General features: G+C 43.8%; 1 protein-coding gene across 1 annotated transcript in view; it reads right to left on the bottom strand.

Moving 5' to 3' along the window:
• Nucleotides 1–2,054: 2,054 nt before the first annotated feature.
• LOC109880306 (sorting nexin-30) overlaps nucleotides 2,055–14,349 on the bottom strand; it is a 47,053-nt gene continuing 34,758 nt past the window's right edge. The window contains exons 7-9 of the mRNA XM_031802955.1: nucleotides 12,914–13,006; nucleotides 10,990–11,142; nucleotides 2,055–5,566 (exon numbers count right to left, since the gene is read on the bottom strand). Of these exons, the coding sequence (XP_031658815.1) occupies nucleotides 5,489–5,566; nucleotides 10,990–11,142; nucleotides 12,914–13,006 (324 nt within the window). The 3' untranslated portion in view covers nucleotides 2,055–5,488. The remainder of the gene's footprint in view (nucleotides 5,567–10,989; nucleotides 11,143–12,913; nucleotides 13,007–14,349) is intronic.

Below are 14,349 nucleotides of genomic sequence, written 5' to 3'. Positions count from 1 at the left end.
TAAAATGACCTGTTGAGTAAAATGACCTCGAGTAAAATGACCTCGAGTAAAATGACCTGTTGAGTAAGATGACCTGTTGAGTAAAATGACTTGTTGAGTAAGATGACCTGTGGACCTGTTCAGTAAGATGACCTGTGGACCTGTTCAGTAAGATGACCTGTTGACCTGTTCAGTAAGATGACATGTGGACCTGTTCAGTAAGATGACCTGTGGACCTGTTCAGTAAGATGACCTGTTGACCTGTTCAGTAAGATGACATGTGGACCTGTTCAGTAAGATGACATGTGGACCTGTTCAGTAAGATGACCTGTGGACCTGTTCAGTAAAATGACCTGTTGACCTGTTCAGTAAGATGACATGTGGACCTGTTCAGTAAAATGACATGTGGACCTGTTCAGTAAGATGACCTGTGGACCTGTTCAGTAAGATGACATGTGGACCTGTTCAGTAAAATGACCTGTTCAGTAAGATGACATGTGGACCTGTTCAGTAAAATGACATGTGGGCCTGTTCAGTAAAATGACCTGTGGACCTGTTCAGTAAGATGAGCTGTGTTGACCTGTTGAGTAAGATGACATGTGGACCTGTTGAGTAAAATAACCTGTTCAGTATGATGACCTGCTGACCTGTTCAGTAAGATGACCTGTTGACCTGTTCAGTAAGATGACCTGTGCTGACCTGTTCAGTAAGATGACCTGTTCACCTGTTCAGTAAGATGACCTGTTGACCTGTTCAGTAAAATGCCCTGTTCACCTGTTCAGTAAGGTGACCTGTTCAGGAAGATGACCTGTTCAGTAAGATGACCTGTTCAGTTAGATGACCTGTTCAGTTAGATGACCTGTTCAGATGACCTGTTCAGTTAGATGACCTGTTCAGTTAGATGACCTTTTGAGTAAGATGACCTGTTGAGTTAGAGGACCTGTTCAGGAAGATGACCTGTTGAGAAAAATGACCTGTTCAGGAAGATGACCTGTTAACCTGTTCAGTAAGGTGACCTGTTGACCAATCCAGTAAGATGACCTGTTCAGGTAGATGACCTGTTGAGTAAGATGACCTGTGTTGACCTGTTCAGTAAGATGACCTGTGTTGACCTATTCAGTAAGATGACCTGTGGACCTGTTCAGTAAGATGACCTGTTCAGTAAGATGACCTGTTGACCTATTCAGTAAGATGACCTGTGGACCTGTTCAGTAAGATGACCTGTGGACCTGTTCAGTAAGATGACCTGTTCAGTAAGATGACCTGTTCAGTAAGATGACCTGTGGACCTGTTCAGTAAGATGGCCTGTTCAGTAAGATGACCTGTTGAGTAAGATGACCTGTGGACCTGTTCAGTAAGATGGCCTGTTCAGTAAGATGACCTGTGGACCTGTTCAGTAAGATGACCTGTTGAGTAAGATGACCTGTTGAGTAAGATGACCTGTTGAGTAAGATGACCTGTGGACCTGTTCAGTAAGATGGCCTTTTCAGTAAGATGGCCTGTTCAGTAAGATGACCTGTTCAGTAAGATGACCTGTTCAGTAAGATGACCTGTTCAGTAAGATGACCTGTGGACCTGTTCAGTAAGATGACCTGTTGACCTGTTTAGTAAGATGACCTGTTCAGTTAGATGACCTGTTCAGTTAGATGACCTGTTGAGTAAGATGACCTGTTGAGTAAGATGACCTGTTGACCTGTTCAGTAAGATGACCTGTTCAGTAAGATGACCTGTTGACCTATTCAGGAAGATGACCTGTTCAGTAAGATGACCTGTTGACCTGTTCAGTAAGATGACCTGTTGACCTGTTCAGTAAGATGACCTGTGGACCTGTTCAGTAAGATGACCTGTTGACCTGTTGACCTGTTCAGTAAGATGACCTGTTTGTTGACATGTGAAATATTAATTTTATTACAAGTGTATGTTATAATCACATCCAGACAACTTCCACAGTGTCCATAAAAGGACAAATCATGTCCATATCAGAAGAAAATGGCTGATAATGACAGGGCTTTTCTTGCCTGAGATGGAAAAATATGTTTTCTTAAGAGGTTCAATATGTCCTTAATGTCGTGAGGTCAGAAATAAGTCTTTATTTTGGTTTTTTAAAAATCGTACCGGTTTTGTCCCAGCTGCAGATAGCTGAGTAGTGAACAGAGATATCATCACCACACTGTGTTACATAACAGTGGGTAGGGGAGGGAGGAAGGAGGCAGTCCAACACCATTTGGCACTACATGTCTGCTTCCCCATCCTATTTCCTATATATATTGCACTACCAGAATCCTGGTCAACAGTAGCACACTAGATAGGAGGGATATTTGAGACGCTAACATGGATTCATACCAGTTAACCTTCGACCTCATCCCCAGGCTATTGGGCACAGGAGGAAGAGGCTGGTATGGTGTAATCTTGGCACCCCAGAATCAAATCCTGTGTGAGCAGCCTGTTTGCTTACGTTTGGTTCCTAGTGAATAGGTGTGGGAGTCAGACCACCAACCAGGAAACGTTAGACAGTATGTTAGCCAGTATGTGAGGTAGGTTTCCTCTTTGGCCAGAGGATTGCTGCTCTACTCTCCTGGACAGCTGGTTCTGTTAGTGCTTCAACAACAACATGATAAAAAACATGATGAAGATGCTGCTGGACTCTTCAAGGGCTTTGGGCATCAAAGACCATCAAAACACCTGCATTGTTTACAAAAAAAGATAATTGGCAACCAACCGTTCTCAACAGACTACAACCTTCTAACAGAAAAGAAACACTGCATATTTCCAATCAAAAACGCATCTTTTGACCAATCGGTAAAATAATGTTAATGGTGTAGAAAAACAATCTGTAAAAAAGCATCGAATCAGCTGAACTGGCAGGATCCCTTTCCTGTTGAAATCTTCATCTTCTCAAATCAACAGGACATAAAACAATCTAGATGCAACATAAATATCTATTTTGAGATGTGACATTTTCATATTCACTCAAAAATTCCTGTTCTTTTTCAAAGCTTTCTCACAACAAAACCCACAGCGTTTCTCTGTGAAATGTGCACAGAGCACTGAGCGTATACCGAGCTATTTCATTTCAAGCCTTTTACATTTTAATTCAGCTCGTGTCAAATTTGGCTGGTTATTTTTGTGTGTCACGGAAACAACTTTGAAGACGACGACAACAAAATGTAAAATCCTCAAAAGTTGTTAGGAGAAACGTGCAACGTCAACAGAGCCAGGTAGTTATCATCAGACGTTATGTTACAAAAAAAATCCTACTTTCTGATATAATGTTAAGGATATGTTAAAGAAAACCCCACTGAACGAGTCAGAACATAAATAATCGTATTTGTCTCGGTAAAATGTGTTATAAAACATAAGAAAGTGAAACTTCATCACCAAAGGGTGTTTTGGACACCCTAATATTAGTTTGGTCTCTACATTCGCTAATCCTTTGGCTGGTCGGTGGGACAGAACGCTTTATAGGACAGCCTGTATCAGGGTCGTGTTCATTAGTGCACAACGTAGCAAAACGTTAAACACACTGAAAGCGTTCAGCAACAAAAAATTTGTTTCTTTTTTGGACAAGTTCAGGTAGTCTGTTTTCTTCTGTTTGGTTTCTAGTGAATACAACCCAGGCTATTTTGGTGTGCAACAAAGTACAGAACAGGGCTTCCAGACAGACAGAGTAGAGAGAGAATAGTCAGAGTAGAGAGAGAGTAGTCAGAGTAGAGAGAGAGAGAGTGAGAGACAGACAGACAGAGAGAGAAAGAGAGAGAGAAGAGAGAGTAGAGAGAGAGTAGAGAGAGAGAGAGAGAGAGAGAGAGAGAGAGAAGAGAGAGAGAGAGAGAGAGAGAGTAGAGAGAGAGAGACAGAGTAGAGAGAGAGTAGAGAGAGAGAGAGAGAGAGAGAGAGAGAGTAGAGAGAGAGATAGAGAGTAGAGAGTAGATGGAGAGTGAGAGACAGAGAGAGAGGGAGAGAGAGTAGAGAGAGTAGAGAGAGAGAGAGAGAGAGAGTAGATGGAGAGTGAGAGAGAGGTAGAGAAAGAGTAGAGAGTGAGAGAGAGAGTGACAGAGAGTGAGAGAGAGAGTGAGAGAGAGAGAGACAGAGAGAGAGAGAGAGAGAGAGAGAGAGAGAGAGAGAGAGAGGTAGAGAGAGAGAGAACCATCCACTCTGCTCCATGGCTCTTCCCAGCAGGCCATTGTCTCACGTCAGATAGCGTCACTCCTACGGGGGGCTCATCCCTCAACCGATCTGTCACGTAGGACGTGGAACACATCTCTAATAATCTACATTTTGCTCTTCTGCCTAATTCTAGTTCCTAATTCTGAAAATAACTCTCTCTCTGTAGCTATGACACACTGTATACTACGGAAACCATGCTCAATCACTTGAGTAAACTCCAGTTAGCAGCCGAGTGCAGGGCTTGTTTGAATGGCCATACGGTAGATAGTTTGCCAGCTTGTAAGGCACCAAGGTTCTGGGACTGTTCTCAGAAATCAGCAGGTTTCTGACTCTGACAGCTGGCAATGTGCCTTGCTACATTCAGCTGTGCTGTAGAACTCGGCACCCTAAATCACAGCAGAACAAGATATCATGAAAACTCATTTGTGCATTAGCTAGAATTTACTAGGATTATTCAGCATTGAGTGTGTGTGAACTCGCATTGTTAGCATCCCTGCCTTTCATTATGGATTGATTTGAGACTGGTACAGCCAGCAAGCAGACACTAGCTACTGTAGCTGACGCGTTAGCTAGCTAATTTTAGTGTACATTACGAATTTCATAAATACTGATTCTTACAACCACATAACACCTTCGTTAGATGTAGAATTAGGTAGTGAAGATTTATTAGCTTCAGGGTGATATTTCTGGTAAGATTAACTCGAGGACTCCAGGGTGATATTTCTGGTCAGATTAAATCTGACTCCAGGGTGATATTTCTGGTCAGATTAAATCTGACTCCAGGGTGATATTTCTGGTCAGATGAACTCTTTCTCCAGGGTGATATTTCTGGTCAGATTAACTCGAGGACCCCAGGGTGATATTTCTGGTCAGATTAACTCTTTCTCCAGGGTGATATTTCTGGTCAGATTAACTCGAGGACCCCAGGGTGATATTTCTGGTCAAATTAACTCGGACTCTTTCAGATGATGTAGAGGCTTTTAAGCAGACGATGTCACCTTTGTAACGTTCCCGAATGTTAGCACAGCATATTGCGGCCAAACTTCTTTTTAGCTATCCCATGAGTGTTTGCAAGTTATCAGACAGATCAGTGTAGGCGGCCGTTGCGCTACCTGACGTGAGATAATGCCCAGCAGGCAGGATGGGACGTTCCGACTGACTGGGTTTCACAAATAGAAACACCAAAACTAAAAAGGACTTCAGTCTGTAGACCCAAAAGCCCATTTCCTTGGTAATCTCCCGTTGAGAGTATCTGTGTCTGTGTGTGACACTGGTAACTCGGGTAGAGAAGTGTTTGAGATGTTATGTCCACTTTCCAATGTGCTCCAAAGGGGAGCTGGCCGTGTCAGTCTTCCTCTGTTTCTGTCTCCTGTGGCTGCTTGTCCTGTAATACTGGAATGACAGACTCCCACGCTGCAAGGCACTGAAACACACAGAGAGATGGTCGTGTTAACACACTGAAACACACAGAGAGATGGTCGTGTTAACACACTGAAACACACAGAGAGATGGTCGTGTTAACACACTGAAACACACAGAGAGATGGTCGTGTTAACACACTGAAACACACAGAGAGATGGTCGTGTTAACACACTGAAACACACAGAGAGATGGTCGTGTTAACACACTGAAACACAGAGAGATGGCCGTGTTAACACACTGAAACACACAGAGAGATGGTCGTGTTAACACACTGAAACACACAGAGAGATGGCCGTGTTAACACACTGAAACACACAGAGAGATGGCCGTGTTAACACACTGAAACACACAGAGAGATGGCCGTGTTAACACACTGAAACACACAGAGAGATGGCCGTGTTAACACACTGAAACACACAGAGAGATGGCCGTGTTAACACACTGAAACACACAGAGAGATGGCCGTGTTAACACACTGAAACACACAGAGAGATGGCCGTGTTAACACACTGAAACACACAGAGAGATGGCCGTGTTAACACACTGAAACACACAGAGAGATGGCCGTGTTAACACACTGAAACACACAGAGAGATGGCCGTGTTAACACACTGAAACACACAGAGAGATGGCCGTGTTAACACACTGAAACACACAGAGAGATGGCCGTGTTAACACACTGAAACACACAGAGAGATGGCCGTGTTAACACACTGAAACACACAGAGAGATGGCCGTGTTAACACACTGAAACACACAGAGAGATGGCCGTGTTAACACACTGAAACACACAGAGAGATGGTCGTGTTAACACACTGAAACACACAGAGAGATGGTCGTGTTAACACACTGAAACACACAGAGAGATGGTCGTGTTAACACACTGAAACACACAGAGAGATGGCCGTGTTAACACACAGAGAGATGGTCGTGTTAACACACTGAAACACACAGAGAGATGGTCGTGTTAACACACAGAGAGATGGTCGTGTTAACACACAGAGAGATGGTCGTGTTAACACACTGAAACACACAGAGAGATGGTCGTGTTAACACACTGAAACACACAGAGAGATGGCCGTGTTAACACACAGAGAGATGGTCGTGTTAACACACTGAAACACACAGAGAGATGGTCGTGTTAACACACAGAGAGATGGTCGTGTTAACACACAGAGAGATGGTCGTGTTAACACACTGAAACACACAGAGAGATGGCCGTGTTAACACACAGAGAGATGGCCGTGTTAACACACAGAGAGATGGCCGTGTTAACACACAGAGAGATGGCCGTGTTAACACACAGAGAGATGGCCGTGTTAACACACAGAGAGATGGCCGTGTTAACACACAGAGAGATGGCCGTGTTAACACACAGAGAGATGGCCGTGTTAACACACAGAGAGATGGTCGTGTTAACACACAGAGAGATGGCCGTGTTAACACACAGAGAGATGGCCGTGTTAACACACAGAGAGATGGCCGTGTTAACACACAGAGAGATGGCCGTGTTAACACACAGAGAGATGGCCGTGTTAACACACAGAGAGATGGTCGTGTTAACACACAGAGAGATGGTCGTGTTAACACACTGAAACACACAGAGAGATGGTCGTGTTAACACACAGAGAGATGGTCGTGTTAACACACAGAGAGATGGCCGTGTTAACACACAGAGAGATGGCCGTGTTAACACACAGAGAGATGGCCGTGTTAACACACAGAGAGATGGCCGTGTTAACACACAGAGAGATGGTCGTGTTAACACACAGAGAGATGGTCGTGTTAACACACAGAGAGATGGTCGTGTTAACACACTGAAACACACAGAGAGATGGTCGTGTTAACACACAGAGAGATGGTCGTGTTAACACACTGAAACACACAGAGAGATGGTCGTGTTAACACACAGAGAGATGGTCGTGTTAACACACAGAGAGATTGTCGTGTTAACACACAGAGAGATGGCCGTGTTAACACACAGAGAGATGGTCGTGTTAACACACTAGTTAGTTACTGTTTGTTTTTCCTTTGTTTATTCAACCAGGATCAGCTGCACTGAAACACTAGTAGGGACGGAGAACGTTCAGCCTCGTAGGGACGGAGAACGTTCAGCCTCGTAGGGACGGAGAACGTTCAGCCTCGTAGGGACGGAGAACGTTCAGCCTCGTAGGGACGGAGAACGTTCAGCCTGCTGCACTGAAACACTAGTAGGGACGGAGAACCTTCAGCCTGCTGCACTGAAACACTAGTAGGAACGGAGAACGTTCAGCCTGCTGCACTGAAACACTAGTAGGGACGGAGAACCTTCAGCCTGCTGCACTGAAACACTAGTAGGAACGGAGAACGTTCAGCCTGCTGCACTGAAACACTAGTAGGGACGGAGAACCTTCAGCCTGCTGCACTGAAACACTAGTAGGGATGGAGAACGTTCAGCCTGCTGCACTGAAACACTAGTAGGGACGGAGAACCTTCAGCCTGCTGCACTGAAACACTAGTAGGGGTGGAGAACGTTCAGCAAGCTGCACTGAAACACTAGTAGGGACGGAGAACGTTCAGCCTGCTGCACTGAAACACTAGTAGGGACGGAGAACCTTCAGCCTCGTAGGGACGGAGAACGTTCAAATCAAATAAAACAGGTGGAGACTGTCGTGCCTTTGGCATCATTAAAACTGAAGACCTATTTATCAAATAACACCTTAAACTACTTATTAATCAGAAGACTAATTGATCAAATATTAAAATATCTGAAAAGTTATATTAGGAAAATTATAACTTAAATTAGAAATCTGAATATTTTCCTTGGTACCCCGACTTCCTCGTTAATTACAGTTACGTGATTAACCTTTTTGGGATATGGGGCAGCATTTTCACTTTTGGATGAATAGCGTGCCCAGAGTGAACTGCCTCCTACTCTGTCCCAGATGCTAATATATGCATATTATTATTACTATTGGATAGAAAACAGTCTGAAGTTTCTAAAACTGTTTGAATGATGTCTGTGAGTATAACAGAATTCATATGGCAGGCAAAAACCTGAGAAGAAATCCAAACAGGAAGTGGGACATTGAGGTTTGTAGTTTTTCAAAGCTTGGCCTACTGAATACACATTGAGATATGGATAAAGTTGCACTTCCTACGGCTTCCACTAGATGTCAACCGTCTTTAGAAACTTGAATGAAGATTCTACTATGAAGGAGGGGCTCATGAGACCTCTTTGAGTCAGTGGTCTGGCAGAGTACCTTGGTCTCATGACGCGTGCTCCCGACAGAGTTCCAGAACTTTTCTGAAGGAATTCTCCGGTTGGAACATTATTGATGTTTTATGTTAAAAACATCCGAAAGATTGATTCCATACATCGTTTGACATGTTTCTAAAGGAATGTAACGGAACTTTTCGAGTTTTGTCTGGATGAAGTGCCTGTGCCTCATGAAGATGGATTACTGGGCTGAACACGCTAACAACAAGTGGCTATTTGGACATAAATGACGGACTTTATGGAACAAATCAGTCATTTATTGTCAAACTGGGATTCCTGGGAATGCCTTCTGATGAAGATCATCAAAGGTAAGTGAATATTTATGGTGTTGTTTCTAACTCTGTTGAGTCCAAAATGGCGGATAGTCCTCTGGGTGTTTTGGGTTCTGAGCGCCGTTCTCAGATAGTTTTTTTCCATAAAGGTTTTTTTGTATTTTTTTTAAATCTGACACAGTGGTTGCATTAAGGAGAAGTCTATCTTTAATTCTGTGAATAACACTTGTATCTTTTATCAATGTTTATTATGAGTATTTCTGCAAAATCACCGGATGTTTTGGAATCAAAACATTACTGCACTGGCCCAGGAGTGTGAAGGTGAACCGAAAGGCACTGGAGCAACGAACCGCCCTTGCTGTCTCTGTTGCTCTTTCCACTGGGATTCTCTGCCTCTAACCCTATTACGGGGGCTGAGTCACTGGCTTACTGGTGCTCTTCCATGCCGTCCCTAGGGGGGTGCGTCACTTGAGTGGGTTGAGTCACTGACGTGATTTTTCTGTCCAGGTTGGCGCCCCCCCTTGGGTTGTGCCGTGGGGGAGATCTTTGTGGGCTATACTCGGCCTTGTCTCAGGATGGTAAGTTGGTGGTTGAAGATATCCCTCTAGCGGTGTGGGGGCTGTGCTTTGGCAAAGTGTTGCGTTTCATTCTCAAATGGGTCATCTACCATAAACACGGTGGCTCAAGGAGCTACTACATCTTATCATCTATTTTTATTTTATTTATCTGTTATTTTACCAGGTAATTTGACTGAGAACATGTTCTCATTTACAGAAACAACCTGGGGAATAGTTACAGGGGAGAGGAGGGAGATGAATGAGCCAATTGTAAACTGGGGATTATTAGGTGACCGTGATGGTTTGATGGCCAGATTGGGAATTTAGCCAGGACACCAGGGTTAACACCCCTAGTCTTACGATAAGTGCCATGGGATCTTTAATGACCTCATAGAGTCAGGACACCGGGGCTAACACCCCAACTCTTACGATAAGTGTCATGGGATCTTTAATGACCTCAGAGAGTCAGGACACCCATTTAACGTCCCATTCGAAAGACGGCACCCTACACAGGGCAGTGTCCCCAATCACTGCCCTGGGGCATTGGGATATTTTTTATACCAGAGGAAAGAGTGCCTCCTACTGGCCCTCCAACACCACTTCCAGCAGCATCTGGTCTCCCATCCAGGGACTGACCAGGACCAAACCTGCTTAGCTTCAGAAGCAAGCCAGCAGTGGTATCAACAGGTATATGTCGTATAGTTTAATTAGTTAGTTCCTTGTGTTTTGTCTTTTAGAGCAAACGGTACATTGGTGCCAGTCCAATTTCTATATTTACTATAATATTCAATGATTTCTATACAACGTCAATATATTTTGTGTTTAACCGTGGGGGATTAATTTGCGCACACTATTGATTACTGTAGAACAAGCTATTCAATACCGGTTTAGGAGTGTCCACTTGGTAAATGTTGTTGTTTCTCAGGTACTAATTTATCTAAATACAGTATAAGTCATCACAAGTGCGACACGTGTTTGTGATACTGTATGTTGAAGACCAAGACATAGAACTTATTTCAACATATTGATTATGAATTTGGACATTTAAAAAAAAACACCCAAACAGGAAGCAGCAACAGTATCGTTATCAAATTAAGTTTTAGGAAAATTAGTTATACTTAATAAAATAAAAAATAAAAATAGTAGACAGGTAAAAACGACGTAACGAGCCTAAAAACCTAATATGATGAATTGATTTTGATGATATTACTGAAAATACATTGGATCAATAAGAAACGTTTTCCCTTTGCACCCTGTACTACCACCTGTATTAAATGGACATATGATAACATGAGCCAGTAGTCTGTTGTAGTCAGTGGGTAGTCTCCCCTCTTACCTTCTCATAGTACTGGATGTTGTGGTCTGCCATGCCAGTGAGTAACTGTCTGAAGTCTTGTGTCTTGTTGTTCTGCCACTGGTCCCAGTCTGACTTCAGGTCAGCGTTAAAACACTCCACTCTGTCCTGGCACTTCTCCACGTCTGTAGGCACCTGTTGTAGAGAGGGGACAGAACTAAGCACCTGCAGTAGAGAGGACAGGGGACAGAACTAAGCACCTGTTGTAGAGAGGGGACAGAACTAAGCACCTGTTGTAGAGAGGGGACAGAACTAAGCACCTGTTGTAGAGAGGGGACAGAACTAAGCACCTGCAGTAGAGAGGACAGGGGACAGAACTAAGCACCTGCAGTAGAGAGGACAGGGGACAGAACAAAGCACCTGCAGTAGAGAGGACAGGGGACAGAACAAAGCACCTGCTGTAGAGAGGGGACAGAACTAAGCACCTGCTGTAGAGAGGGGACAGAACTAAGCACCTGCTGTAGAGAGGGGACAGAACTAAGCACCTGCTGTAGAGAGGGGACAGAACTAAGTACCTGCTGTAGAGAGGGGACAGAACTAAGTACCTGCTGTAGAGAGGGGACAGAACTAAGTACCTGCTGTAGAGAGGGGACAGAACTAAGTACCTGCTGTAGAGAGGGGACAGAACTAAGTACCTGCTGTAGAGAGGGGACAGAACTAAGTACCTGCTGTAGAGAGGGGACAGAACTAAGTACCTGCTGTAGAGAGGGGACAGAACTAAGTACCTGCTGTAGAGAGGGGACAGAACTAAGTACCTGCTGTAGAGAGGGGACAGAACTAAGTACCTGCTGTAGAGAGGGGACAGAACTAAGTACCTGCTGTAGAGAGGGGACAGAACTAAGTACCTGCTGTAGAGAGGGGACAGAACTAAGTACCTGCTGTAGAGAGGGGACAGAACTAAGCACCTGCTGTAGAGAGGGGACAGAACTAAGCACCTGCTGTAGAGAGGGGACAGAACTAAGCACCTGCTGTAGAGAGGGGACAGAACTAAGCACCTGCTGTAGAGAGGGGACAGAACTAAGCACCTGCTGTAGAGAGGACAGGGAACAGAACTAAGTACCTGCTGTAGAGAGGACAGGGAACAGAACTAACAGAAATAAGCATGGGAGTATGGGTAAACTGCTAGGGACACATACCGCAGCGCTCGAAGCAAGGCACTATGGGTAAACTGCTAGGGACACATACCGCAGAGCTCAAAGCAAGGCACTATGGGTAAACTGCTAGGGACACATACTGTAGCGCTCGAAGCAAGGCTTTATGGACATGTGGCTCTGCTTGGAGTCTGCTTCAATGGGCATAGCACTACGCTAAAAAGGGCTAAAGGAATGGTTGAGGAAAGGCTAGATCATTAGCATTAGCATTGACTTTGTGCAAGCCTAGATCATTAGCATTAGCATTGACTTAGTGCAAGCCTAGATCATTAGCATTAGCCTCTGATTTAGTGCAAGCCTCGATCCTTAGAATTAGCATTGACTTAGTGCAAGCCTCGATCATTAGCATTAGCCTCTGATTTAGTGCAAGCCTAGATCATTAGCATTAGCATTGACTTACTGCAAGCCTAGATCATTAGCATTAGCAGTGACTTAGTACAGAATTAGCACTGGATCATTACCACTGTACCACTGTCAACTACACTTGTTGCTTGCCTGCTCAGGAATGTCACATTCTTCATAGCTACTGTAGGTATGAGGAAAACTGATTCACCCAACCAGACACAGAAAAACGTGTACTTATTAGTTTTTTGACCTGCTATTAAACTAAGCTGTCTAAGTTTAAGCTTGTCTGTGTTCGAGTAATTTGTTTAGAGACATTGCTGTAGGCTCCTATGGATCTCAAAATGGCACCCTATCCCCCTATATAGTGCACTACTTTTGGCAAAGGCCCATTGAGTGTTGACTAGACTAACCTTGGCTGTTGGTCTCTCTTCTTTCCGGAGCGCAGCAGCTTCCAGTTTGGCCTCATATTCTGCCTGGACGTTGTCCCTCTTCTTCAGAACAGCCTGGCAGAGCAGAAAGATACCAGATGTTATATCTATTCCACACTCACATTCATACTGTTCATCATTACAATCCAAACTTCTTATTCAAATCATAGTTTAATATCTGTTTTTAAAGGTGGAAAGGTGGAGGAAAGACTAATTCTCCAACTCAACTCCTCTTCTGTAGAAACAAGACTGGGTTAGTTAGTTAGTAGAGAGATGTGACTGAAACAAGACTGGGTTAGTTAGTTACTAGAGAGATGTGACTGAAACAAGACTGGGTTAGTTAGTAGAGAGAGGTGACTGAAACAAGACTGGGTTAGTTAGTTACTAGAGAGATGTGACTGAAACAAGACTGGGTTAGTTAGTTACTAGAGAGGTGTGACTGAAACAAGACTGGGTTAGTTAGTAGAGAGAGGTGACAGAAACAAGACTGGGTTAGTTAGTTACTAGAGAGATGTGACTGAAACAAGACTGGGTTAGTTAGTTACTAGAGAGATGTGACTGAAACAAGACTGGGTTAGTTAGTTACTAGAGAGGTGTGACTGAAACAAGACTGGGTTAGTTAGTAGAGAGATGTGACTGAAACAAGACTGGGTTAGTTAGTAGAGAGATGTGACTGAAACAAGACTGGGTTAGTTAGTAGAGAGAGGTGACTGAAACAAGACTGGGTTAGTTAGTTACTAGAGAGAGGTGACTGAAACAAGACTGGGTTAGTTAGTTACTAGGAGAGAGGTGACTGAAACAAGACTGGGTTAGTTAGTAGAGAGATGTGACTGAAACCAGACTGGGTTAGTTAGTAGAGAGATGTGACTGAAACAAGACTGGGTTAGTTAGTAGAGAGATGTGACTGAAACAAGACTGGGTTAGTTAGTAGAGAGATGTGACTGAAACAAGACTGGGTTAGTTAGTTACTAGAGAGAGGTGACTGAAACAAGACTGGGTTAGTTAGTTACTAGGAGAGAGGTGACTGAAACAAGACTGGGTTAGTTAGTAGAGAGATGTGACTGAAACAAGACTGGGTTAGTTAGTTACTAGAGAGATGTGACTGAAACAAGACTGGGTTAGTTAGTTACTAGAGAGAGGTGACTGAAACAAGACTGGGTTAGTTAGTTACTAGAGAGAGGTGACTGAAACAAGACTGGGTTAGTTAGTTAGTTACTAGAGAGAGGTGACAGAAACAAGACTGGGTTAGTTAGTAGAGAGATGTGACTGAAACAAGACTGGGTTAGTTAGTTACTAGAGAGAGGTGACTGAAACAAGACTGGGTTAGTTAGTTACTAGAGAGAGATGACTGAAACAAGACTGGGTTAGTTAGTTACTAGAGAGATGTGACTGAAACAAGACTGGGTTAGTTAGTAGAG

The sequence above is a fragment of the Oncorhynchus kisutch genome, linkage group LG23 (genome assembly GCF_002021735.2).
Source record: "Oncorhynchus kisutch isolate 150728-3 linkage group LG23, Okis_V2, whole genome shotgun sequence".
Taxonomy (NCBI): domain Eukaryota; kingdom Metazoa; phylum Chordata; class Actinopteri; order Salmoniformes; family Salmonidae; genus Oncorhynchus; species Oncorhynchus kisutch.
The sequence above is the reverse complement of the archived record's forward strand: the minus strand, read 5'-3'. Positions and strand labels throughout refer to the sequence as shown.